At 38.9% G+C, this 25,753-nt stretch overlaps 4 protein-coding genes across 5 annotated transcripts in view; 2 read left to right on the forward strand and 2 right to left on the reverse strand.

Moving 5' to 3' along the window:
* The first annotated feature begins 208 nt into the window (after positions 1–208).
* Positions 209–10,608, forward strand: LOC108105996 (probable helicase with zinc finger domain). Of its 2 annotated transcripts, none has more exons than XM_017212834.2 (6): positions 209–938; positions 2,011–2,099; positions 2,156–2,588; positions 2,826–3,459; positions 3,673–8,394; positions 8,487–10,608. In XM_017212834.2, the coding sequence occupies exons 3-6, from the start codon at positions 2,259–2,261 to the stop codon at positions 9,179–9,181; spliced, it is 6,381 nt and encodes a 2,126-aa protein (XP_017068323.1). In that variant the 5' UTR covers positions 209–938; positions 2,011–2,099; positions 2,156–2,258; the 3' UTR covers positions 9,182–10,608. The 2 variants fall into 2 exon arrangements, with proteins under 2 accessions (XP_017068323.1, XP_017068322.1); XM_017212833.2 differs by having other exon boundaries at positions 209–394.
* Positions 10,609–11,872: 1,264 nt separating this feature from the next.
* Positions 11,873–12,585, reverse strand: LOC108106025 (H/ACA ribonucleoprotein complex subunit 2-like protein). Its single transcript, XM_017212874.2, has 2 exons — positions 12,257–12,585; positions 11,873–12,197 (listed from the first exon to the last, which is right to left on the reverse strand). The coding sequence occupies exons 1-2, from the start codon at positions 12,496–12,498 to the stop codon at positions 11,966–11,968; spliced, it is 474 nt and encodes a 157-aa protein (XP_017068363.1). The 5' UTR covers positions 12,499–12,585; the 3' UTR covers positions 11,873–11,965.
* A 320-nt stretch (positions 12,586–12,905) lies between these two features.
* Positions 12,906–13,881, reverse strand: LOC108106024. The gene is made up of 2 exons (XM_017212873.1): positions 13,764–13,881; positions 12,906–13,700 (listed from the first exon to the last, which is right to left on the reverse strand). The coding sequence occupies exons 1-2, from the start codon at positions 13,789–13,791 to the stop codon at positions 13,000–13,002; spliced, it is 729 nt and encodes a 242-aa protein (XP_017068362.1). The 5' UTR covers positions 13,792–13,881; the 3' UTR covers positions 12,906–12,999.
* A 1,034-nt stretch (positions 13,882–14,915) lies between these two features.
* LOC108105959 (Ig-like and fibronectin type-III domain-containing protein 2) overlaps positions 14,916–25,753 on the forward strand; it is a 78,038-nt gene continuing 67,200 nt past the window's right edge. Inside the window, exon 1 of the mRNA XM_017212759.2 lies at positions 14,916–15,947. The gene's annotated coding sequence lies outside the window, so the exon portion shown is untranslated. The remainder of the gene's footprint in view (positions 15,948–25,753) is intronic.

A 25,753-nucleotide genomic window follows, 5' to 3' on the forward strand; every position in this document is an offset into this window, starting at 1 on the left:
AGAGCAAGAAGTGCTTTACTTTTTAGTTTTTACATCGAACGTTTTGAGGATATAATCTTACTTTTTAGTGTTATTGTCTTGACTATATAGTTAAAAGTAACTGTCTAACTCAAGCTTTGTAAACCAATAAGAAAATATATAATAAATTAACATTTTGAATTCGATTATATCCATCGGTATTGTTATCGATAGTCAATGGTTTCCATCCGTCGATGGGCAGCACTTTTCCACGACACTACACAGCACTGAAGCATTTCGCGAATTTTCCCTCATACATACATAACTTATTTTTAACATTTTTCGACGTGATGTGCATTTTCTCTCATAGTTTTGTGCTTAACCATGTAAAATATAATTAGCCCCTAGTGTATAAACAATAAGAATAAGTGCAAAGGTAAAGGAAGAGTGTGGAAATCAGGCTTAAAACGGAAATGGACGAAAAAAAATTGGCTAGCAAAGTTACAGCTGGCTGATTGGCTGACTTGCGATAATAGCGCTGGAAAAAGTGCATCGCTGTCATTTGCTGAGCACGCAAAATGATTAACGAACCGCATAAATAACTGACTAATCAGATAAAAGTGCAATGCGGTCATTTGCATGTATTGTGCACATATAAGTTGCCGATTTTATATGTGTAAAATCATCGTGTAGTGTATGCATCAGTGTTGCCAAACGGATGTTTTAGTTTTGGAAAGTGTTCGCAGCCGATACTCGTGTTTTGTTTTGTACCATTATAAGGCAACAAAATAAAGAAATTATAAAAGAATTCTTAAACATTCCATTTATGAAACAAAGTTGACTAATATACGCCTGCAAAAGAGAAAAATAAATTTAAAGCATCTATTAATTGCCACATGCGATACTCGGCAACGAGTACTCTATGGCGTTAGCCAACACTGGCGACCGTCTGCTGTTTTCAGCACGTAAAAAGAAAAATGGTAAAATAAATCCGCCTAAATTCATGGGCATTGTGCAAATTAACAAATAAATGTGCTCTAGCAACAGCCAGCCGCATAAACCATGCAATAACTTTGAAAATTTCAAGAAAAGTGCTTTTATTTCGACTGCAAACCGCTGAAAAGACAATGCCAGGCCAAGAAAATCTGACCATGTATATAAAAAAGCGAAGAAAAATCAACATTAAATAATAGTACGGTTTAATTTAATGCATTTGCATTTGCTAACAATGCAACGTTCGCCATTTAATGTAAATAATACCCATTTATTGCCGCATATAAATAAAAACCGCACAACAACAAAACACACACACATATATACACGCAACAAAAAAAAGTAGCAGAAAAAAAGAGAGCAAGCACCTCCGAATAAAAAAAATATAAAACAACAAATAAGAAAAAGAAGCAACTTGAAAATTACTTTTAATTATGCTTGCAAATTTTCTCGTTCTTTGCAAGTGCTTACCCCCCTTTGTTTTTCCATCCCCCCGCTAAGTTTTGCCCCACGTCCCCCTTTGTGCCGGTGCGAGAGTGAAAATTGCTCTTATGAAATTTTGCGTAACCGAAATTAGAATGAAAATTGTGTAAATCGAAAAATAAAGACGGCCAAAGGAGCATTTTGGTTTGTTTATCATATACGTATCTATGTATTTGCAGGCGAACTCTATAAATCCGTCCGTATAGATTATATACACACATTTGTTTGGGATCCGGATCCGATAAGAGCCGAGCAGAACCTATTGCCTAGATATAAACACTTTCTGTTTTGGTCCAAACAACTCAATTTTGGTAGACAATTGGAATTTGCATTTAAGCGATAAAGGAGCTTGGTCACCGAAATAAAATCGAATAAAATCTTTAAATTAAAAACAAATTCGGCAGAAATAAAAATACACTTCCAAACACAATAAATAAAATGCAAACACAATAATAAAACAACTTTATGGTAAAGAAATAAACACCGCTTAAAAATGTTTAAACGTAGAAAGTCGAATTAGCAGGAAAATCGAAAAATAAAGTGCATTATTCTAATCCCAAAATTCTTCCTTTGCAGTAAACATAATGCCCGCAAAGTATCTAAAACATTAATGTAAAAACGATAATCGATTTCTTAATATTAACCACCCAAAACTGTTAAATTATGTAAGTAATACATTTTGCAGAAAATCTAAAAACTAAATTAAACTTTAACATAACAGAATCACCATAGAATTTAGACGAGCGATCAAGACAAGGACCTGAAGAAGCCACACATGCATGAGTAACCACCCGGAGGAGCCATTAAAAACTAGCCAATAAACTATGGCCGCCGAAAAGGAGATGCAGGCCCACGACATGGTCCGACGGCGAAGTTGGGCCCGTGCCGTTGCGCTTTACGACCAGTTGATTGCCCCCAGTCCCGGCCAAGGATCCGGTGCCCAGGGTACAGGATCAAGGGCACAGAAGGACCAACAGATCGCCTGTCTCCTGGGCCGATGCGAATGCCTACTGGAGCTCGGAAAGTTCGAGGGTTGTCTGGCGGATGCCTATAAGGTGCTCACGCTGCTCTCCGAGCAAACAGAGTGCCTGGCCAGCGTGTCTAGGGCCCGCCGATGGCTCGTCCACGCCCTGTTTAAGATGCACAAGTACGGGGTGAGTAAAAATGAGGACCTTCAATCGTTTAACTATGCAATTTACAAGTTAGGGAAGATAAGGCTATCAATTACAATGTTTTTAAGTATTTAAAATTAATATAACCTTCAAAGAAAAATAAGAATTATTATTTATTAATGCGGAAATTTCTTATCTTTGAATATAGCTTTCCATTGTAAGATTTGTAAAGAAGCCGGATTTTTAGTTTTAACTAACATCTTGTTATCTTTCTTTCAGGACGCTGAGATCTTTCTTAGCAAGTGGATCAACGAGCTGAGCGGCCAACAGATATACTCGGACATATCCAAGACCCTCGAGCGCTACAAGTCCATCATTCAGATGATTATGAATGGACAGCACAAGGCGCAGGCACAGAAGATTCCGCATGCCCGTCTCGAGGACGAGATGGCCATACTGGACACCAAGCTGGATCACTGGGCCACCAATAATTTGCCGCTGGACAAGTACAGCAAGTTGCTTAGCAACAAAGGTTTGAAGAAGCGGGAACAGCAACAGCAGCAACAACAGCAGCAACAACAACAGCAGCAGCAACAACAACAGCAGCAGCAGCAGAATGGCAACGGAATCGGCAGCTATGCAAGCAGCAGCAGTAGCTCGTCCACTGGCAGCAGCAGCACGATGTCCAGCTCCAGCACAAGTCTCCACAAGACCAACGATCTGCTGGCTGCCATGAAGCTCACGGCAGTCAAACACCAGGCGGGATCCGGCGATGGATCGGGCTCGGATCAGGGCGATCAGGCGGCACCATCGACCACCTGCAGCTATTGCACTATTACCTTCCAGACGAGGAACGAGCTGCGACAGCACTGCCAGACCGAGGCCCACCAGAAAGTGATCATGAGCGATGAGGGTGAGTATCGGGGAATTTCTATAATTAGAAAGTCTTTCCAAATGACTCTTGAAATATAATGAGAACGAATAACTAAATATACATTTTTTAAAAGCATAATTTTAAATGATTTTAACATTTTTATAACTTAGATTTGATAACTTCTCTCCATATATAGTCAAAACATGAATTTTCAATCACTCAAAATACATACTTTTTTTACTTTTCGAATAGGTCGTGACTGGAAGTGGCGTCCGCCGCCCCGTGGCTACACTTTGGACACATATTCCCTGTGCGAGACGTTTAGCGAGGCGCACACCTGCCACTACGGTGCCCAGTGCGTTGAAGCTCATGGCCAGGATGAGTTGAACGAGTGGAAGGAGCGATTCGAGTACCGGCGGATGCGAATGCAAAAGGCCTGCGAAAAGGAACTCTACGGCAAGTCGTATACTGAGCAGGTTCTAGAACGATGGATTCAGGCCACAGCTCCGGAGAGAGTGATGTGCGAACGGGTGCCGGAGATGGAGGCGCGGTGTGAACAGCAGCTGGTCACCAGCATTAGCTCGAAGACCTCCAAGCGGGAGTGGCTCTTCCAACTGGATACGAAAAAGCCTTTAAAAGCTGTGGCTCTCCTCCAGGATGCCCATCGAAATCATTTTGCACTAAAGTCCATCAAGCAGTGCCAGCCAACTGAGTCCAGCATGGATCTCAAATCCGATCAAGAGTGGGTGGCAAGCAGTACGGCTCAAACGGAGGCATCCAGCGATGACTCGGCCACGTTGACCCATGAAATCACCGTAGAGTTTCACACGGAAATCTATGGAACGTTTCGTCAAGCCATCTGCTTTGACGTGGGTCAGGAACCTTTGCTTGTTCGGCATCTGTGCGTGGATGTGTTGCCTGTGAATGATGCGGAGAAAATCGAGGAGATCAAGCGGGACATTATCAACAGCTCGGCCACTCGATGGGATGTTGCCAATACGCAGCTTACACGGTTTGAAACCACAATTGGCACTCATCTAAAGACAGATACCTATCTCACCGATCTAGAGCACGAGAGGGAGCTGTTAGAGAGGTATCCCTGCCCCAGGGCAGCAACTTTCACATTGACACAATCAACAATTGTGGAGAAGCGGTTGACGCAGAATAACTACCGCTCCCGCATCCATGAGTTATTGTCAGTAGAGGAGATTGCCCGCTATGAGCAGATAGCAAGGTATAATGTAAGGACACGGTTAACAGTGGCCTCGAATTATATCCTCACGCCAGCGGGTATGGCTACAAGTACAGCTAAATATTCCCTGGCCGGTGAATTATTTGCTCTCATGCGTTTGGGTAAGGATATTTCGGAGGATACATCTCCTGGCCGATTAATTCTCTCCAACTGCAGCAGTGTATACATCTCAAAACCTGAGGAGCCCGATTCCAAAGCAGATCCCAATAATCGTGCTGTTTACGAGGCGTTGATCGAGGACAAAGGCAAGAATGTGATTTACTTGAAACTATCCGCTAAATGTGTAGAAGCAATGGGTCTTCAAGCGGATACTGAACTGGATGTGGATATACAATTCCAGTTGAATCGAATGCCATACTGTGAGTGGCACAATGCTGTGGATAAGATTACTGATTTTCGGTTGATCTTTCCTGCCACCGAACTGGAACCGAGTATACCTTGGACACCGAAGAAACAGTGGGCCGATGCCTGTGAACCCAAGTTGAATGCCAAACAAAGGGAGGCCGTAAATGCCATCACCACGGCTCTGAGCATTAAGTTACCACCCATCCTGCTAATAGGACCCTTTGGAACAGGAAAAACCTACACACTGGCTCAAGCTATTAAACAACTGCTGGCCCAACCGGAGGCCAAGATCCTGATCTGCACGCACTCAAATTCAGCAGCTGATCTGTATATCAAGGAGTACCTGCACCCGTGGATCGAGGAGGGTTTGGAGGAGGCCACACCGTTGAGAGTTTATTACCACAAAAGATGGTCAGCAACCGTTAACAGTGTTGTGCAAAAGTATTGTATAACGGATGGAGTGGGCAACTTCCGGCGGCCGAGCGTGGAGGATATAATGCGACATAGGATCGTAGTGGTTACCCTGAGTATCAGTATGGAGTTGGCCACTCTAGGGCTGCCAAAGGGTCTGTTCACCCATATCTTCCTGGACGAAGCTGCTCAGGCAATGGAATGCGAAGCTATTATGCCGCTGGCTTTGGCAAATGATTCTACAAGGATCGTTTTGGCCGGAGATCATATGCAAATGAGTCCAGAGCTGTTCTCTGCCTTTGCCAAGGAACGAAAGCTGCATATATCACTTTTGGAGCGGCTATACGACCACTATCCCTCAAACTTTCCATGCAAGATTCTGCTTTGCGAGAATTATCGTGCACACGAGGCCATCATCCGTTTCACCTCGGAGCTGTTCTACGAACAAAAGCTGGTGGCTTCCGGTAAACAACCAAGGCACGAGCGCTTTTATCCTTTGACCTTCTTTACTACCAGAGGAGAGGATGTTCAGGATAAAAACTCAACTGCTTTTTATAATAATGCTGAGGTTTATGAGGTGGTGGAAAGGGTTTCCGAGCTACGGAAACGTTGGCCAAGTGCTTGGGGTAAACTAAACGATACCAGCATTGGCATCATGACTCCCTACGCGGATCAGGTGTTTCGCATTCGTTCCGAGCTGAGGAAACGCCGTATGGGTGGAATATCCGTGGAGCGAGTGCTAAACGTTCAGGGTAAACAGTTCAGAGCGGTCTTCCTCTCCACAGTTCGAACCCGACGCACTTGCATGCCCCAAGGAAGTGCCCCCGGAGCAGCCGCCTCGGCCAGCATTGGCGATGCCGATACGGATTATGGTTTCTTGAGTAACTCCAAACTGCTTAACACGGCTATCACTCGTGCCCAATCTTTGGTAGCAGTGGTTGGTGATCCAGTAGCTCTTTGCTCCATTGGTCGTTGCCGGAAGGTGTGGGAGCGTTTCATCGAGATCTGTGACGAACATAAGTCTCTTTTTGGTTTGACTTGGTCGAATCTGCGTTCACAATTGGATGGCGTAGAATTGAAACGTGGCTATGTTCTAAATCCTTTGGCCCCGGAGTTTGTCCCACGTGCCCTTCAACCGGAGGCGTATCTGCGGGAGCAGGCTGCTCTCTATCTAAATGGACCGCAACATGGACATAGTGGTCACGGCCCACCGGGTCCTCCGGCTCACTTTGCCAATGCAGCTGGTATGTTGGGTCCTGGACCGGCGGCCACTGCTCATCAGATGAATCAAATGGCCGCTGCCATGGCAAATCAACAGTTCTCCCACATGTACTCCACCCATGTGGCGGCGATGATGGCCGCTGCAGCTGCCGTCGGAGGAAAGTCTGGAAATGGTCCTGGACCCGGAACCGGAGGAGGTCCCGGTCCTGGACCAGGACCACCGCCACACTACGGCGGCGGAGGCGGTGGAGGACATATGGGTATGCGAGGACCACCACCACAGGCGCCGCATTTGCGAGGAATGCCACCCGGAGGTCCGCCACCCACACAGCAACCAGGCGGAGGTGGTGGCGGAGGAGGTGGACCACCACCACCATATGGTCAATATCCAGCCATGCAGCATTGGCGGCCACCGCAGCAGGGACAAAATCAAGGGCCGGGACCTGGACAACAGCAGCCACCACAAAATCCGAATGCCAGCTTGTGGGGCCCACCGCCACAAACAAATCCATGGAGTGTGCTGCCGCCAAGTAAGCAGCCCCAGCAGCCTCAGCCACCGCCAGTCAGTGCTTCAGGACGTGGACCAGGACCTTTGCAACCGCCACTTAATGCAAATCCTTCGCTTCCCTTGAGAGGTGGTAGTGTACCGCCACCTCCGCCAAATGCTTCGGCGGCTGCTCAACTGCTAAGAAATCCCAGCGAACTTGGCTACTTGGCCAAGAAGACGCTCTACAACCATGGCCAAGCGCCGCCGCATCATCAGCTCTATGGACCTGGACCTGGGCCACCACCGCCTCCATCGCAGCAACAACAGCAGGCACCGCCGATGGGCATGCAGAGAGGCAGCAGTGTGCCGAATGGACCCATGTCACCTATGGAGAACGGTCCACCACCGCCTCCCTATTTGCGGCACAATGGAAGTGGCTATAATCCAGGAGCACCACCACCACCACAACAGCAGCAACAACAGCCACCACCCAATCCGTTTATGTATGCTGGCAAACAACCATCGCCGAGCTCCATGAGATTTGGTCCACTGACCCATGAGCTACTGCCGCCCAATGTGAGCATCTATGAAATGGCTTTTAATCCGAAAGAAGAACAGTATAAGTGGTATCTTAAGCTACTTGAAAACGTGGGACAGGAAGGTGCCAACAAATTCGCCGATATGCTACGCCAAGTGATGGCCACACTGCAGCAACAACAGCAACAGCAGCAGCAGCAACAACAACATAAGCCACCGCAGCAACAGATGGTCAACAATCCGATGCTTAACAATCCACATGTTCAGCGGCCTCAATATCCCATGATGTATCCCCAAGGTCAACAACAACAGCAGCAGCAGCCGCCACAGCAGTCGGTGGATGCTTCACCGCCGCTGGAGAACTTTAACCAACAGATCGATCTGGTCTTCAACTCGATCATGAACGGAGCCAATGATATTGCACAGCCTATATTGCGAGATGTCTTGGGCATGGTGGCTGGCACGGGCAATGCTCCTGGTCCTCCGCTTAGCAACGGCTTGAACGGTGTCGATCTTCAGCAGCAACAGCAGCAGAGCCGTCTCTTTGCCATGATGCAACAGCAGCAGCAGCAACAACAGCAGCAGCAACAGTCGAAGCCACCGCCAGGACCTGGTCCCCTCTATCCCAATCATCTGGGCGGACCTGGTCTACATCAGGCACCTCCCAATGGCGGCGGCAATAATTTGGGCGGCGTTGGAAATACCAATTTTTTGGGAAATGGTAAGTCAGACAGATTCCTTGACATCATCGGGTCATGGATCCCTTCATTCATTATTTAGTTAACTTTTTTAATACAATTTCCATATCCACAGCTGGGAATGCGCTGCTTAATGACAAGCCGTACAACAACCTAAATATGCACAACAATGTAGGCGTAAACAACGCCGGTGTTGGCGGTGTCGGCATGGGAATCGGCGGCGGAGGTGTCGGTGGACATAACAATAATAACAACAACGGAATGCTGAGCAATGGCAACAACAACTCAGTGCCATTGTATCGCCGACAGGCGTTAACCGGAAATGGAATCGGAGGTGGAAATAGTGGCTACAACAATATGCATGGAATGGACGCTGGCGCCAATTTGATAGAGGCACTCTTTCAGGCCAATAACTCGGTGGTGGATCACTCGGTGAAGTCGTCGGATCATATGCATGGCCTGTTGTACAACAATTTCAATACGCTGAAGGGTGGCCATGACATGGATCTGTTCCAGGCTATGGCGCCCAATGTACCACATTCGGAGGCGGCCAATCATCACCAACAGTCCTCTGGCTCTTCGGCAACCACATATGCGGCTGTGCTGAGCCAGGGACCACAGGCGGTGGTTGGCGGAGGCGGTGGGGCAGGACCATCGCCGGGACAGACACAGGCTGGCGTGGCAGGATCAGGAGCAGGCGGCAAAGGAGTGCAGGCGGGCGGTGGAAACGATCTTCTAGAGAAGGATCCGTTTGCGGCTATCCGTGAGTTGGGACAGGCCACAACCGGATTCTACAATTACTTTCAGTGAGGAGCAGCGGTGACGGCAGCACTTCTCCTGCTGTGGCATCAAAGGGTCTAAATCTAAAAACGAAACAAAAAGGAAAAACAAAAAAAAAAAACGAAACAAAAAAACAGAAAATTAACAACAAAAAAAAAATTGCAAAATTCTTAGCTGAACAAAAAAAAAAAAACGTAAAAAATGCCCCAGCAAATGGGAAAAAACGGAAGAGAAAACGAAAAAGAACTGCTTCTTAATTATAGTTGCCCCTATCCTTATTTTTTGCTTTCTTTTAAATTGCAAATTATTTAATTATGGTAGCCTTAAGTTAAACGTGTGAATTATTATAATTAATTAATAATATACATACATACCTATTTAGTTAATGTTTAGTGGTTACTAAAGCTCGCCCAAATGCCGCAGCAGGGACTTGTTGACGTTGTTGTTGACCCCATGGCCTTCAATCCTGCTCCCTTTTGTTATCCTCGCATCCAGCCTACCGTGTCTGTAATGTCCCTCAAAGCCCAAGGTCGCCTCAGGCGCCTCCATCGGTATGCAGCATCCAATGGGTTGCTCTGAGCAGCCCAGAAATCTAAATAAAATCTAAACGCCTACACAAGAAAACCTTATCGATTAGACTTTGAAACATACAACAAACAAACAACAACAAAAAAACATTAAAAAACTTTACAAAAAAAAAAACTAAAACAAACAAACATAAAAAAAACACAAAAAAAATGAAATAATTATGTAATAACTATAAACTGCAAAATGCATAGTTAGCTTTAGGACATAAGATTATTCAAGAACATTTGTATTGTAAATTTTTTTCTATTTTTAGTGCGTAGCATGCATATGTATGAGTGCTACGTGTAAACCACTTCAGTTCGTTTTCTACCTTTAATTTCTCAGTTATAAATTTCAATTTTGTACAGGAGTTGACTATTCTAAACAAAAATACAAAAAAAAAAAAGAAAAAAAAAATATTAACAAAAACCATTAAAAACTGAAAATTTTGTCACGCACTCAAATACATAAATTATTATCCTTATTAATTGTAACTTCAGATTATATACCAATTATATATACATATATTTAATGGCTATAAGGGATATGAACATTTTTGTGTACGAATTAAACAAACTTACCTACATACGAACATACATATAATATATATATATATATATTTATATATATAATATGCATATAAATATTTAAATTTGTGCACGAGTTATTTGTTCCTTTGCCCATCCCCGAAATTGTCGATGCGTGTGTGTAAATTATATTACGATTGTTGACCTTTAACCCCTTCAATTTGCAGAAATCATCTCCAAATTAACCCCCCCCCCCACACCTCCACTCATCGTTTAGTCCGATTTGACGACTGGTAAATGTAAAACATACGAAAGAGAAATGCATACAAAACAAAAATATATAAGAATTTTTCGATAAGAGTATTTAACCGATCTTTGAGTTTTATCGTAGTATTTTGGCTAGCGACTTGGATTAGCATAAACATATTAACTTTATATAACTGTAATTATTTAACCAATGTAACACGCATAACAAACCTAAAACAAAACAACAACAAAAAAAAGCGGAAACAAAAAAGAACGAAAATTACATTTAATAAACAAGAAATTGTACTTTTAATAATATCCCATACCCTCTACCAAATCCAACCAACTTCACTCATGTCATTTGTTAAACGATCTTCTAGGAAATACATACATTGCATACCGAAACACACGAACACACTTAGTGTTAAATTATATGTAAATTTAGACAACACACCACATACAGCAACTAACTAAAACGAAAAAAAAAAAGAAAATAATATCGAACCGGACACCACACATCGAGCACAACATGAACAGAAACCAGAAGCCTAACGAAATTCCTCCATTTCAACTGTATTGTATATGTAAAACAATTTATATGAAACCAGCTACGCTGAAAATACTTATAAAAAAAGAAATCACAAAAAAAAAAGAGAAAACAAAAAAGATCCCCAAGGGACAGCAAAAAAAAAACAAACAATCTTGAAATTTTGGTTTCTTTTGCAGGCAGTAAGATCTTCCAAGTCTTCATCAGTTTTTCTCGTCTGTTCGGATTTGAAGTTACTAAAACCCAAAATGCTTCATTCTCTGCATCAGAAAGTACTTCCATAAACAAAATTAACTTTAAACTTCGTCAAATTGCTGTATTGGATTTATAGAAAGTTATTCAATATTATTGCAGGAGCCTTATATATATTCGAAAACGAAATTTGCTCAAAGGTAAAGTCCGATCTACAAAGCTTCTAAGCTTATGGACTTATACCAAAAACTAAAATAATCAAATATATTAAAGTAGGGTTGAGCAGATATTTTTCTTTATCTCAATTTAAATGTTAAAGAAATATAATTAGAATTTCAAAAACATTTAATATTGGTTAATTCATCAATTCAAAAATTCCACATTTAAAAAAAGTTGTGATTTTTGTAGAAAATATCAGTTTTAATGAACATGTTTGGATATTTGGTTTTTGGGTAATTTAAAAATCAAGAAAGTCATAGTTTAATAAAACTTAAGGGATAAAGATATCGTACTAACGAGGAGTTCCAATAGAAGTCGAAAAATATAGTCGTTGATAAAGTAAATCTGCATTAACATATTTAACTGTGCTAGTATGTGAAGATTTATAATAATTATAATTGCATAAAAAGTAAACCGACATGCTTTGTTGTTGCCAAAAAATCGGCATTTTCTGACCTTTATTAGGCTTTTTTGTTTTAACTTAACTAAGTACTTAATTAGCAGAAGACTACAAATCTACACGGGTATATTCAGCCCGGATAGCTCCTCCTTGACCTCATCGTACAGATCTTTGTAATCATCGTTCTGACGGATCAAGAGGGCGACTGTACCCCGCTTAACGCCCATTGCAGCTCCCAAATCTGCTCGGCTTGGTGTATAGGCATATGGAATGCCCTTTTCCTCGCAAACGGCGGGTAAATGGCACATGATCTCCACAGGTGTCACATCACCAGCAAAGATGCAAATTCTAAAGAACACATAGAGATTAGTTTCTGGTTTTATAGAAATACTGTAACTATTACTTACCCAGTTTCACCCTTGCGCAGGCGAGTCTGCACATCCTTCAATCCATTTCGCAGAAAAGTCTTGTGCTTCATGGCCTTCTTCACCAACTTGTAGCACTTTTTGGCTAGTTTTTTACCTGCCATCGGCTTGGCAATAGCGTTCACGAAGACCAATTTGTCGTCGTATGACTCCTCCTCCTTGATTGTAACATCGCCGCTGATCTCCACGGATGCGTCGGCATTTTCTACTTTCACTTTAACCATTGTTTTTCTGTTAAAAAACGTGGATATTTTGTTTAAACGGCGGTTCTTCAGGCAAACACGTGTTCAAAGTGACCGCGTTTTGATTTTTTATATATACCAGATCGAACATGATAATGTACTGAAATAAATACCATAGTGGCAAGGCCGTGACTTAGCCTAGACTTACACCATAGCAGGGGACGTTAATACTGTATTCAGCAACGCTTCTATGTAAAAGGCCTTGACTTAGTACGGACTTATGGTTGATGACGCTGATAGTTATTCAGCAAAAATTTCACAGTAAAAATAAATTTTCAATGTGAAATATACAAAATCTTTAATTACCGATTTCAGAAAGTACCGTTCCGAATGGAAATTTAATTCCGTAAATTGGATTTCGTGTTAAAATTAACAAATTTAAATCCAACTTTTATGACCACATTAAACATTTATTAAAATCTCAATTACAAATGAAAATCCACATGACATAAAACATTATAAAATAATCACGAAATTATAAAATTAAAAGAACTGTTTGGCCAGTTGGATGATATTCATGGCCAACCTGATCTCCCGGGCACCTCGAACCCCCAGCGCCGCCAGATCCTCCAGGGTCATTTGGATAAGCACTTCGATGTCGATCTCTTGACGGGTGAATAACTCCGTGAGGTGTTTATTCCCAGTGCGATCGAGCAGGGTCTTAACACGAGGACTTAAGGTGGGGTGCTCCACTGGGGAGCAAGGTTTGTAACGTGAATGAATAATACTGGGCACGGGAGTCTTGGGCTCCTCCATTTTAATTTTTGATCTTTCACTTCTTAACTTGGATGTCTCCTGCTTCAGTCGCGTTTCCTGATGCAGTCGAATATCCGGTTTCGAAGTGTTCTCCCTTTTTGTCCGTATCTTTGAATCTACCGGAATGCACGAATCTCCGGCTAAAGTAGTTCCTCCACTTAAAAGGGTACTTTGACTAGTTGGTGAAAATACAGATCGTCTTTCCATGAAACTCCGTGAAAAACGTTTAGGCAAACGACTGTCTGAAAGACTTTTTGAAGCTGCTGATGGTCGACATCCTGGAACAGTAAGATTATTGGCTTTTGGGATTCCAAAAAGACCAGTTTTCGCTAAGCCCCTCTTAGCACCGGTTGCCCTGGGCGTGACACCATCAAATGAAAAAGCTTCATCCGTGAGGGGAGTTATAGGGGCCAATGGAGATGCGGGATCTGTTGTAATTTATAGGATTCATTTTAATTTAGTTTTATTAGAAGTTGAAGGGTTTATAGTACCTCTATAGACGCGATTGTAGCGTTCCATTATGTAAATTTAAAAATAATTTTTTACGAGCACAAAGACGACAAAAAAACGTGCAATAAGGATTGCGAAAAACAATTAACTGTAAGTTACAGCTTAAAAAATATGACCAAATTAAAAGCGCCAAATATTACCCAAAATATGACAATCAGGCAACTCATTATGTTTATTAATCGTTTTTCAAAAATCGATACCTAATAAAATAGTTTTTTGCTTAATTATTTAAAAGTAAATGATCTTGATAAAAAAAAGGATAGAAAAATCTTTGAATATTTTTTAACTGTAATGATTTTAAAAGTTAAAGTGTACAGAGTTATAAAAAATAATATGACATAAATTAAATATGTAAACAAGTTTGTAAATATTGAAATAGAAGAACTATAATAAAATATATAAAAATGAATTTACATAAAAAGTAAAGATGTCGTTGATTCCGTTAACTTAAATTAACATTTAGAATATTCATAACTAAGATCTTATCTATTATTAAATTTCTGATGTTATCCACGTGATTCGGTTGAAATAAATAAATTAGAATGAAAGTTCAAGAAACTCGCTACGCATTAATATTTACCATTTGGCATGTCTAAGTACCAAATTTCGTTTTTATACCGTCTACATAATATTATTTAGCTTCTAATTAAAGCGAGTTTGGCCAGTTTCTGTTGTCGTTACTTTTGCGATTCGATTTGAATTGATTCGATTTCTGCGACGAAGTTTTTTGCGACGAACTTTTTGGGAATTAGCAATCAACAGATGAACCGATAAAAGGTAAACAATTGTTGCAAAAAACGACACACAACGTGCAAATAAAGTGAACAAAAATAATCAATTAAATTAATTTAATGACGCTGAAAATTTACAATTGCGTTGTGTGCAATAATAATAATATTCATAAAGGGCAACAATCACTTAAAGAAAAAGGTTTTAAGTTAGGTAATGAAAATTTTTATAATAAGAATCTTCTAAATTTAAATAGTATTTAATTTACAATCGATTAATATACCGAATGCTTTTTATGAAAATAAAAACATAAAATAATAAGTATTTTTTAGTATTAGTATTTTTAGTATGTATTATTTTTCGGTGTTGTTTCGTTCTAATTTTTCAATTCAGTTAAAAGAATATGCAAATAATTTTTTATGACTTATAAATTAAATCTATAACCGATACGATATTAAATCGAAAATATAAAAATTGTTTTCTGTGCTGCAAAATCATGACATTGCCACCTGTTAAAGCCCCATAGATATTATTGGTGTTGCGGCTGTTTGTGTTTTAGGCGCTTTACCTTGCTTTATTTGGTTTTTCGTGGGGCAAGAACAACATGGAATTGTTGTCTTTGCGCAGTCGGCATTGCCGAAGCTTTAACCTGCTCTTTCTCCCGATAAAATACAACCTCTCCCCTCTAAACACCCCTCTATTAGCCACATGTGTGGCTTGTTGTTGCCGGCTTTTGGCCAAAAAACAGCTGAGTTCAGCCAGCTGCTTTGTGTTTATATTTTTTTTCCACGAACAGCGTAGCGCCTGCGCATAAGCTATAGATCTCCCCTGGCCATCAATTAAGACGACCAAAAAACCCGAAGCTAAAAGCCGAGCTTTTTGCGACTCGAGAACAGAGGTATAAAATTGCGATGGCTCGCCAGCCAGCGATTCAGTCGTCTAACGGAGTTCAAACCAAGCTGAGCTGGAAAAGTTCTGGTGCTAAGATCGTGGAAAATCTCTCGTAAAAATATTACAACAAAAGCAAAAAGCAGAATAAGAAACATAAGTCGTTCCAAAGTCATAAACAAGTGCGTTCGAAATACGAAAAGAATATCATTAACGAGTGCTGTGCTGTGAGCGCATAATTTTGCCTGCAAGTGCATAAAAAATTACCCAACAGAATCTATATAAATCGTATATTGAAATCAATAAAAAGAAGAGCCAAATTTTCGACCCAACATCAATATTGTTTAACCGCTTTTGGGCAGTGTTCTTGAGACATGCAAAAGTAGCCAGTGAAGTGTTAAATACAAAAAGGAAAGAAAAAATATTAAAACAACAACAACTAAAGCGACAACTTGCGAAACGTATTTTTTCGAGTGTTTTTTTGTTTGTTTGCCGCCGACAACGACAACAACAACAACAACGAAGCCGCCTCAACAAAAAGAACTTTGGTAGGTTTTTCGGTTTTCCATTGAAGCTTTGCCTTTGTTTGTCTTGCTGTGGATTTCATGCAAATTAAATTAAGCAATTAAACGAAAAACACACACAAAATTCGTATTTGCCAAGCTCAATTCTTTAGATTTGCTTATTTTTCTTTTGTTTTGTTTTTTGTTTCTAGCGATTGGATTACCTCATATAAGACCTCCCTAGGTGATTGCAAAAGTTTCGTTATTAATTTTTTCTCGCCTTTTTTTGGGGGGGTTTTGCTGCTGAGTATTTCTGGGTATATTGGTAATAATAATTACAAAATTTACCCAATCGGTCAGTTATTATCGCTTTGTCGGGCTGTTTTTTTTTATTATTTTGGTTTGCTGGATTATTTATTTATTTTTTCTGTAGGAGTATGAATAAATTTTGAATGTTTTTTATTTTGCCACTTTTACCCGGTGCTGCTGCTGGTCCTCCACTCATGGAAATTCAAATAAAAAACTTTTTTAATAACAACAAACGCGTGGAGAGGAGGAATGAAGTGTTGGCAGAGGGAGATGGATGGTTAGTGGGATGTATGGTTTGGGGGTGCACTGGAATATATTTAATTGAACAACAAAAAGAAAGCCAAACAATCATAGGCATCGCAGGAAAGTGGATTGTTGTTGCTCTTTTGCCGCTCAAACGATACACAATGGACAACGAGAGAGTACAGCTGCCACCTAGAACAAGTGGCATAATAAATATTTCAAAAATAAATAATGACACAAAAACCTACGAACGAGATCAAATATATAAAGCTTAATATATAGAGGATAGTTTTGTTAAAAAAATAAAATACAAATAAAGAGATATTTGGTTGTGAAACTATTGTAAGGATTAAAGTTTATAAAAAGAGATTTAAAATTATTCTTAAAAAATGAAAAAATGGGTTAAAAATATATAAGGAACTTGTCATAAATTGACTAGGCTAATAAAATTAAGAGAAAAATCGAAAGGGAGTTAACCATTTATATGCTAACAAAGCCTGGCTTAAATATTTAATGTAGAATAATCAACATTGATAAAATAAAACCCTAGTTTTTATGAAAGACAGTTAGACAGTTTACAATTTAGCTGCATTTCTAAAATAAAATAAAACAATATTTATATTTAATATTTATAAGGGCTTACACTTCTACTTTTTATAAATTAAACAGCTTTAAACCATTTTAAACCTATAATATAGATTTTCATTTAAAGCTAGGCCCATATCAAAAACAAATAAATTCCTGCTAAAAATGTATAATGAAGCCAGCCTATGTCTATGAGCCCAATTTAAAATATATATAAACATAGACCCTCATTTTGTTAAAAAAAAAAAAAAATGAAAGAACAAAACGTACAAAGGCAGAAAAACAAATTTGGAAATGTGCAAACAAAAAACTCGCTTTGGCAAACAGATTTGAAAATAGACCAAAACAAACGTAAAGCAATAAAAGAGCACGGGAAGTACGAGGCAAATTGTTGAAAAATGTAACAAGTCAAAGGAATTTTTTTTCAACGTCAAATTCGGTTTCACCCATTTCCCTCCATTCATTTCGCTTCTTCATCTTTTTTGTTGCCCGCCAACATTTTTGCGATAATTTAAATAGAAAAAAGTTAAAAAACAACAAAAAAGTAAAAACGAAATAAAAAGCAAATTTTGTTTGCTCTCGCTAAAAATCTAAATTTAAAAAGTGAATATTTAGAAAAAGAGTTGGAAAGCAATATATGGCTATGTAAATTTGAATTTTTTTTAGTTAGAGTCTATGAAACAGAACTTAAAACCTCATATACTAGTGGTAATCAGAATTCTTAAATAAAGGCTTATACAAATCATATATTCCGTTTAAATCCAACAAAAACTCACACCAAAGTGACTTTCTTCGGAAAGTTCACAGACTCGCAAAAGATTAAAACAAATGCCAAGGAACTTTTTGGCTTTTTGATTTGGCTGATTTTCAACTTTTCTTTTAATGCCTCCTCCCCCCGTACCCCAAGTTTATTCTGACAAATATGCAAATGGAATATGCGTTCAAGTATCAAGTATTTGTTGAAAATTAAACGGAAATAATTGAATTATGCTTAAATCGAATGAGAAGCATTCAATTCACTTCCAGCGAAAGGCAACAATCGCATTGAATAAATAAATATTTCTGAAAGCTGGAAAAACTAACCTATGGCGAGGAAAATAATGTAAATATTTGCGTAATCCAACATCATTTACATAAAGTACCAAGGAAAAACTGTTGTAACGAAAAACTCAACTCGACTCGCCTCACCCTTGGAATTCTTTTTCTCCTTTTTTTTTCTTCTTCTTATTGTTGGACTTTGGTTTTTATCTGCAAGGATGTTTGACAGAGGCTGCCGGAAGTCTGCCAATTAGAGTTGGATTTCCAGGCCAGGATTTAGTCAGAAATACACACACACATGCCTGCACACATACTAGTAGGAAAATCTTTTAAATAAATTAAAAAGTAGTGTCTTTCCCAAACAAGCGAAGAGCAAATAAACGCCTAAGCATTTTAAAAGTTTTTCCGGAAAATAAAATCCATAATTAATGGCCCAGCAATAAAACAACTAAATCGAAAGAAAACTTGCAGAAATGTGTGAAATTTTAAATTAAAGGATAAACTCACTTTTATGTGTTAGTACTCGTCTAATTCCCAAAAGATCTGTTTCCTCCACCCTAAGAACCAGAATGAATATGAATGTGCATCGTATGTTTCTGGATAGCTCGAGTCGCCTGCATTTGGGGATTTACCCCAAACCAGACCTACAAAAAAAAAAAAAAAATGAAACAAAATTGTCCAACCAAAATTTATTCTGTTGTCGCTTTAGAATAGAGCAGCCACCAAGGACCAACTAAAAAACTTAAAAAAAAAAAAAGAAAAACGGAGGATAAAACACATAAAAGTACAGATACAATTTGCAGGAAAAAAACTGTTTGCTCAAGAACTGCAGTTACAATGGGCAGATTGCTGGGAATGGGCTTTAAAATGGATATTATTGATGGAGATATTTGTTGGGGAGATACTCTAATAACTTATTTTAAAATATAATATAAGATTTAATATTTCTAAAGGAGGCAAAACTATTAAACTTAATGATCAAACTATCTTCTTAGCTAAGATTGAGATTAAAATTCAAAACTTGAAGACATCAATCAACTCTATATATATCTTAATAAAAGGCTTAAGTACAGACCAGTTACAATTTTAAATATATTATTAAATCAACAAACTACAATCTTTTTAACGATGTACAATCAAAGGTTTTGTTTATTGCTTGGAAATTTTATTTATAATTCAGTTAAATATTTATAAAATACAGAAAAACCTGTTTAAGCAAAGTAGATATAATGTTAGTAATATCAATAATGAAATATTTATACACTTAAACTAATGGTAAGCCCTTAAAGTTGTAATTTATTGGACAAAATATTGTCTATTACATCAAAATATTGCCATAGCATATATCAACTAATAAATGTAGTAAGCTGACTATATGGTCACCTTAAATATCGATATGATTCCGATAATCGATGAAACGAGATTAAGCTTAGATAAGATCATTGCTGGCTAGCATTTTTCGATTGCATTTGGTTGCGAAATTGAAATAAAAGAGACGTACCGATTAGACCTAAAACTGCTTTCTAAAAAGTAATTTACCCTTAGAAAGGGCATTGAATGATGTACAGAAGACCTTCCATTTGACAGTTTGCAGCTCATTGTGTGCCCATTGTATGGGCGAGTGGAGACGAGCGTCGAGTGACTGAGCCAAAGTCACATGAGTGCAATTTTAAAACAGTGAAAGATATATATATAAAGCGAAAGCAAACAACTGATCAAATCTCGGCTTGCAATGGGCGTCGTTTTCCGAAATGACGGCTTAGATGTACGCCCATAAAAAAAAGTACGAGCATATAGACGAATAGAACCTGAAAGTTGAGAAAAAGAGCTAAGGCTAGCAGCAGCAGCATCAGCCACCGCCATCACCAAGATGGCAAACAACTGAGGTTGCAATAAATCCCCGGCAAGACAAGCAAAAGGAGCTGCAATTGAACCGCCTGCTCCTTGTGGTCCTTAGTCCTGGATCCTTCCTCCTGGTTTCGAATAGCGCAACAGAATGTCAATTACTTGAATGTGAGGTTAGGTCAAAGCCATCTAGCCGAGCTTGATTTTCATTTGAAAATTCCCCCAGCCCAGCCCAAAAATGAGAAAAACTATTTGGTGCTCTTCCCTCTCACTCAGTCCAAGTACAAGTCCGATTGCCCTGATTGCCTTCTCAGTTACTTTGACTAATTTCGGCAAATCGCCTTGCGGAAAGCAATAAATTTTTAGTTCAAAATCAGGAAATTTAATGGATTAAAGGATGTAAGAAATTTAGTCTTGATTTGAGGTTTGATTTTTCATATTCCAGTTGCATTTATTACCTCTTGGCCACTTTTGCCTTGGTGCATTGACACTGAGAGGAAAAATGGAAAATGAATGAAAAAGTGCGTTCTTGATGGAAAATGGTTTACATTTTCGTAATATTTATTTAAATTCAATAAAATAAAGTAAATATTTGACTAATTTAGTAGAATTTTTAAATTAAAATTTCCCATTAAACAATCCCATTTTTTTACCAGTGGGCCATCAAAAAGTGAACAGAATCCCAAGCCTTGGTCCAAGTCCAAGCGTTTTTTTTTTTTTTTTTGTGGGTTTCCATTTATCGATGGTCTGCATGCATGTTTGTCTGTCAATTGGATTTCGTCCTGGAAGTGAGCTTTGAGTTCTGGGTTTCCGTTGGCAATCCAAAGCCAGAGAATCACAGGCACTTGGCCGCCTTTGAGCTTTCAACATGCGAGGGGCTGGCCTGGTCAAATGTTCAAATGTTCAAATGCCCGGCTCGTTTGCAGGTTTCCTTTGTGCCTCTGGGCTTGGAATTCCAGCTCAAAGTTAAAGTTCGAAGATTGTTCGAATGCCTTCAATCCGTTTACTCCGTTGAATATCTGAAATATAATCAGTGGAAAAAAACCTTAAAACAATGGCTAGTAAGCTAGTGTACTTAATCTGTAATTTAAATCAGTTAAGGGCCACGATTATATTTACTAAATAACAAAGGGGATTGTTATGGGCTGAGTAATTGTTGTTAAATGGCTATAAAAAATCATTAACTTATATTATAACTATATAAATATTCTTATTTTTCAGAAATTTCCTTAACTTTTTTACCTTTAAGTATTTATAGTTTATTTGCTTTGAATAAGTCATAAACTTTCCCAACCAATTAACTAATTAAAAATGTTTAAAAAATTATTGAAATGAGAGAAATATTTTAAGTTCGTATAATATATTTAAAGTTAGACTTCTTTACATTGTAATTTACCCCCGAGAGCAGTTAAAAAAGTTTCTGCTTTGGTAAATCTGTGCCCCAGTTGATAAACAACATCAAAGAGACATAAACACAAAAAGAGCAAAACTGAGACTCCGGCTATGACTATAACAGGATTTACTTCGCTAAAGGAATCTGTAGTTACACTTAAATTAATTAGATTTAAAAAGAAATTTAAATACAAAAAAGTAATAAATAGAAATAACAAAAAAGCATTCAATTTTGGTTTAAGTAGAAAATGTTTAATAAATATAAAAGAGAAAGGCTTGTCTGCAAATTTACTAAGTTCTACGTTTTTTAAGCATTTTTAAAGAATTTCTTTACTGCACTTTTCTTGGGAAATATTTGTATTGATTACTAACTAATGGGTGTATTACAAACACATTTTTTAATAAAAAACAATACCTTTAAAAACGTTTCCTACAAAGAAATGCTGTAGAGATGCTTCTATAGTTTCTAGGGATAAAGATCTTTTCCCTTTAAATCTTACTCGCATTTAAGTAAATTCCAATAATGAAAACCATTTTTTTTCCAAGTGCCCAGTGAGAAGGCAGCGAGATAAAGCGAGTGACGAATACGTTGACGTCTTCTGGCTGTGATGGAAGTAGTAGTCGCAGAAGCCGTCGCATCAAAATAAATGGATATAGTTTAAGTGTATGAAAAACATGGCCGAAACGGAAGAACTAATGGATGGATGTATGGCTGGCTGGTTGGCTAAAAGATGGGCCGTGACAGTAAAAGCGGTGGGGCGGTTGGGGGTATTCCTAGCCAGAACTGTCAGATCTGATGCCGTTGTTGCTGTTTTATTCTATGAACTCAGAACGCGTCGCGTCATTCGCAATTTTTCTATTGTTTGCGCAGTTTTTTTTTTTTGCCTTCTCGTATCTCTCGCTTTTTTTTCCCCTACTATATTTTGTTCCTTTTTTGCACGTTACGTCTGTTTGTCTGACAGCTGAGCACTGTTTATATGCCAGACATATAGCTACCCTTGGTACATATATCCGGATATATATATGTATATATGCCCAGACGACTGCCTGTCGACGAAGTTCGCTCGTATTACCCTGTCAATCTTTACTTTCATGTGCTCGTTTGTAACGTTTTCGAGATGTAAGTGAGTGGGAAATTGCGGAGGTGTTTTTCGGCCATTCCGATATGGTGTGGCATTCGTTTTTTTTTTCGCTTTCTTCTTTTGGCCAATTGCTATAGCCTTGATTTTGGGCTCGTATCGGGAAATACGCATTGATCTATTTTTGGTTTGGCTTGGAGGCGGAAGTTCTACTTTGACGTTCCCTTTTTTTTTTAGGAAATATTAATAAGAAATTTTCCGTCTTTAAGGTGAGTTAAGGTATTAGAAGTTCCTTTGCTTAGTTTATAGATATAATGTAAGGGTTTTCTATAGATTTTTCCGAGAAAAAAACAGACCTATTCCCCATCAAATCTTAACTAGCCCCTTTTGCTAAGGCAACGAAGTCTTCGGGGCTCTCAACACAGTAAACAAGTGAAAAATTGAATCCAACCCCTTAATAGTTTTCAACCATATGAACGTATTAAAAAAAAAAAAAATCTTTTAAAAAAAACTCAGCCCGCCAAAAAAAAAAAAGGAAGACCCAACAGGGGGCGGTAGGGGGTAGGAAAATGCGATGAAGGCTTTGTCCGTGTTCGCTGCTAGAGAAATGAGCAAAAATTCCAGCGAAATGGCAAAGGCGACGGGGGTATAAAAGGGGAGTGGCTGGTGGAGTGAGTGCCTTGTGTGACACAAGTGACACTATTTTCTGGCACTGCCAGTGCCACAAGTAGAAATTCGCTAATGCCCGCTGTTGCAGGCGGCAACAACAACAACAAAAACAAACAGTCACACTGGGGGATGCAGCGCCATGTTGCAATTATTATTTCCGGCTGGAAGCGAAAAATAAAGTTGGATATGCAATGAGCAGGAAGCAGCACACGCCAAAAGCACAGGCGTGGCGTGCGAAAAAATGAGGCACCAAAAAATAATATTCAGCCGCAGCGTTGGACAAACTCTGATCCGGTTTGAGATGATAAAAGGAAAATAGGAGATTGTTAAGTAATTACTAGCTAGTATAGTTCTTGTGAATAATATGTTATAGATATTATTTGAAAATTACATATTAAATCTGTCAAAATGGAATCTCATCTTTTTATGAACCAATTTTAAGTTTAGATTTGGCCCAATTAGTAAAGATTACTATAGAGCCTGTACCAGTATTATACAATAATTAATATTAAGTATTAACTAAATGCTAAATTTTTTAAAGCAACCGCTTTTTAAATACTTTCTCCAACCTTTCCCATTTTGTATCAAATTATTTATAAGTCACAGCTTATGCCGACGACCCAGTGACCTCCGCTAATAAGCCTTTATATATATTTTATGGTTATAAGTTTCTGTTTTTTTTTCCTATAAATTCAATATAGATATATCTTTATGCCGAGCCTTCACTGTCTTTTTTTCCCAGCCTGCTAAATTCCAGCCCATCATCAGCGGCGGCAAAAAAGTAACCGTGGATAGCAGAGCCTGCGACGCCGTTTCCTCTTTTGTTTGTGTGCAGCGCATAATTTGCGAGACAAACATGCAAAAATGCCCCAGAAGTGAAAAAAATATCCCAACCTACATCCAGATCCATGCATATACATAAAGATATATACATATATACATATATGCAACCGTACATACGGAGCCGAAAAGGGAGAACAATTCCCCAGCAAGTTGAAGTGCAAAATGGCGGGAGCAAAGGATACCAAAGGGGGCCTAAAAGAACTGGGTTTATGTAGGGAGGGGTTTTACAGGGGAACTTACAGGGTCTAAACTAGTAGGGGGGTTTTTGTTAGAAAGGGGCTGTGCGGTTGCGGGCTAAAGATTTTGAAGTTTTTGCGGTGGCCGCTGTTCGTTTCGTTTCGCTTCAAGACGCAAAGTTTATCTTGCGCTTAGGCGCAACGGCCGCGAGTTGCAACCAATGGCTTCATCTCAAAGGCTCTTTACTTCTTTATGTTTGTGAGTGTGATGCACTGAAAGAAATCAGGATCATATATTTATATTTTATACCAATAAACTACTAATTGGTTAACAATTTGTATTAAAAGTCAAATATTTGTTAACTTTTTCCAGGGCACAAAAACCTTTTTTTCCTCTAAATATTTTAGTTTAAAGCTTTATAATTGACAAAAATATTAATTTAATTTAATTTTAAATTACTTTTTAGTGCCGTACACATACAAAAACATAATGACTTTTGCTAATAATCAATCTATGGATATTGTAAATATTTATTTCCCCTTTTTTCTGAGTGTTTTTTGGTATGGCCGCTTTTGTGGGCCTTTTGACTTGTTTATGGCCATAAGTTGATTTCCGAAATGGAATTCTCAAAAAGGGATTTGGCTGCCGGCACGGCCCGAAACCTCATTATTGGACTTCAAAGCGAATGGTAAATCCCGCGGCCAAAAAAAAAAACCCGGTCAAAAATGGCCTCCGTTTATTTAAAGGAAATACACCGCCAGATGCAGCCTCTCCACTATCCCAAGCCACCCACCCACCATTATCTCCACAAATACATACAAAAACATAATCAAAAAAAACGGTTCAATTTTTTTTTTTTATGTGCGCCCCACTTCATTGTCTCGAAACCAAAATGTAGGAAGGATATTATTGACTAATGGCTGCAGTCGAGGGAAATTTATGGTACTCAAAGGATGTGAGTGTGTTTCTGTGTATTGGTGTATGAGTATCTCTCTCTGTGTGTGTGTGTGTGTGTGCATGAGTTAATGAACATTTTTGATGGTAATTGAATGCGACGCTTGGGTTTGCCACTGTAGTTATGTCTGATGTATTGCCCGCCCCCGGGAGTAAAATATATAATTTATACCCACATTTGATAAGCGAAATGAATTTGTCATGTGTCTCAGACTTTGATTCTCAGATGCTGATTGCTGGTTATACAAAAAAAAAATAAAATACCAAACTACTAAGCAAATAAATAATTATGGTTTTTGGCTGGAGAAGCTTTTGTTGCCTGTCACTGCGAAATCGTAGAACTTTGCCAGGCCAACAATAAATGCGAATCGTACTGAGGTTCTGGGAAATGCAAACCAAATGGAATCGTAAAAATGGAAACAAGTTGCAAATAAACAAAAAGCCAAAATCCCTTGTAGCCATAGCAAAAAACGTAGTAGGGAAAAAAGGGTAAAAGCAGCAACTAAAGGAAAACAAAAGGAAAACATTTGTTTAGCACTTGAAAAATGTGCTCCACTGCACAAGGCTCAGGGTACAGGGTAACAGGGCGAATGGCGAAAATTCTGCGGCCCCTGATCATGTGGTTCCCCGCTTTTCCGGTCCCCAACCTCTTCTGCTTCTTTATACTTGTCAACCTTTATATGAAAATGTTTGAGCTCTTTTTTTTTTTTTTTTTTC

This window comes from Drosophila eugracilis, unplaced genomic scaffold, assembly GCF_018153835.1.
Source record: "Drosophila eugracilis isolate 14026-0451.02 unplaced genomic scaffold, ASM1815383v1 contig_2154, whole genome shotgun sequence".
Classification (NCBI taxonomy): Eukaryota; Metazoa; Arthropoda; class Insecta; order Diptera; family Drosophilidae; genus Drosophila; species Drosophila eugracilis.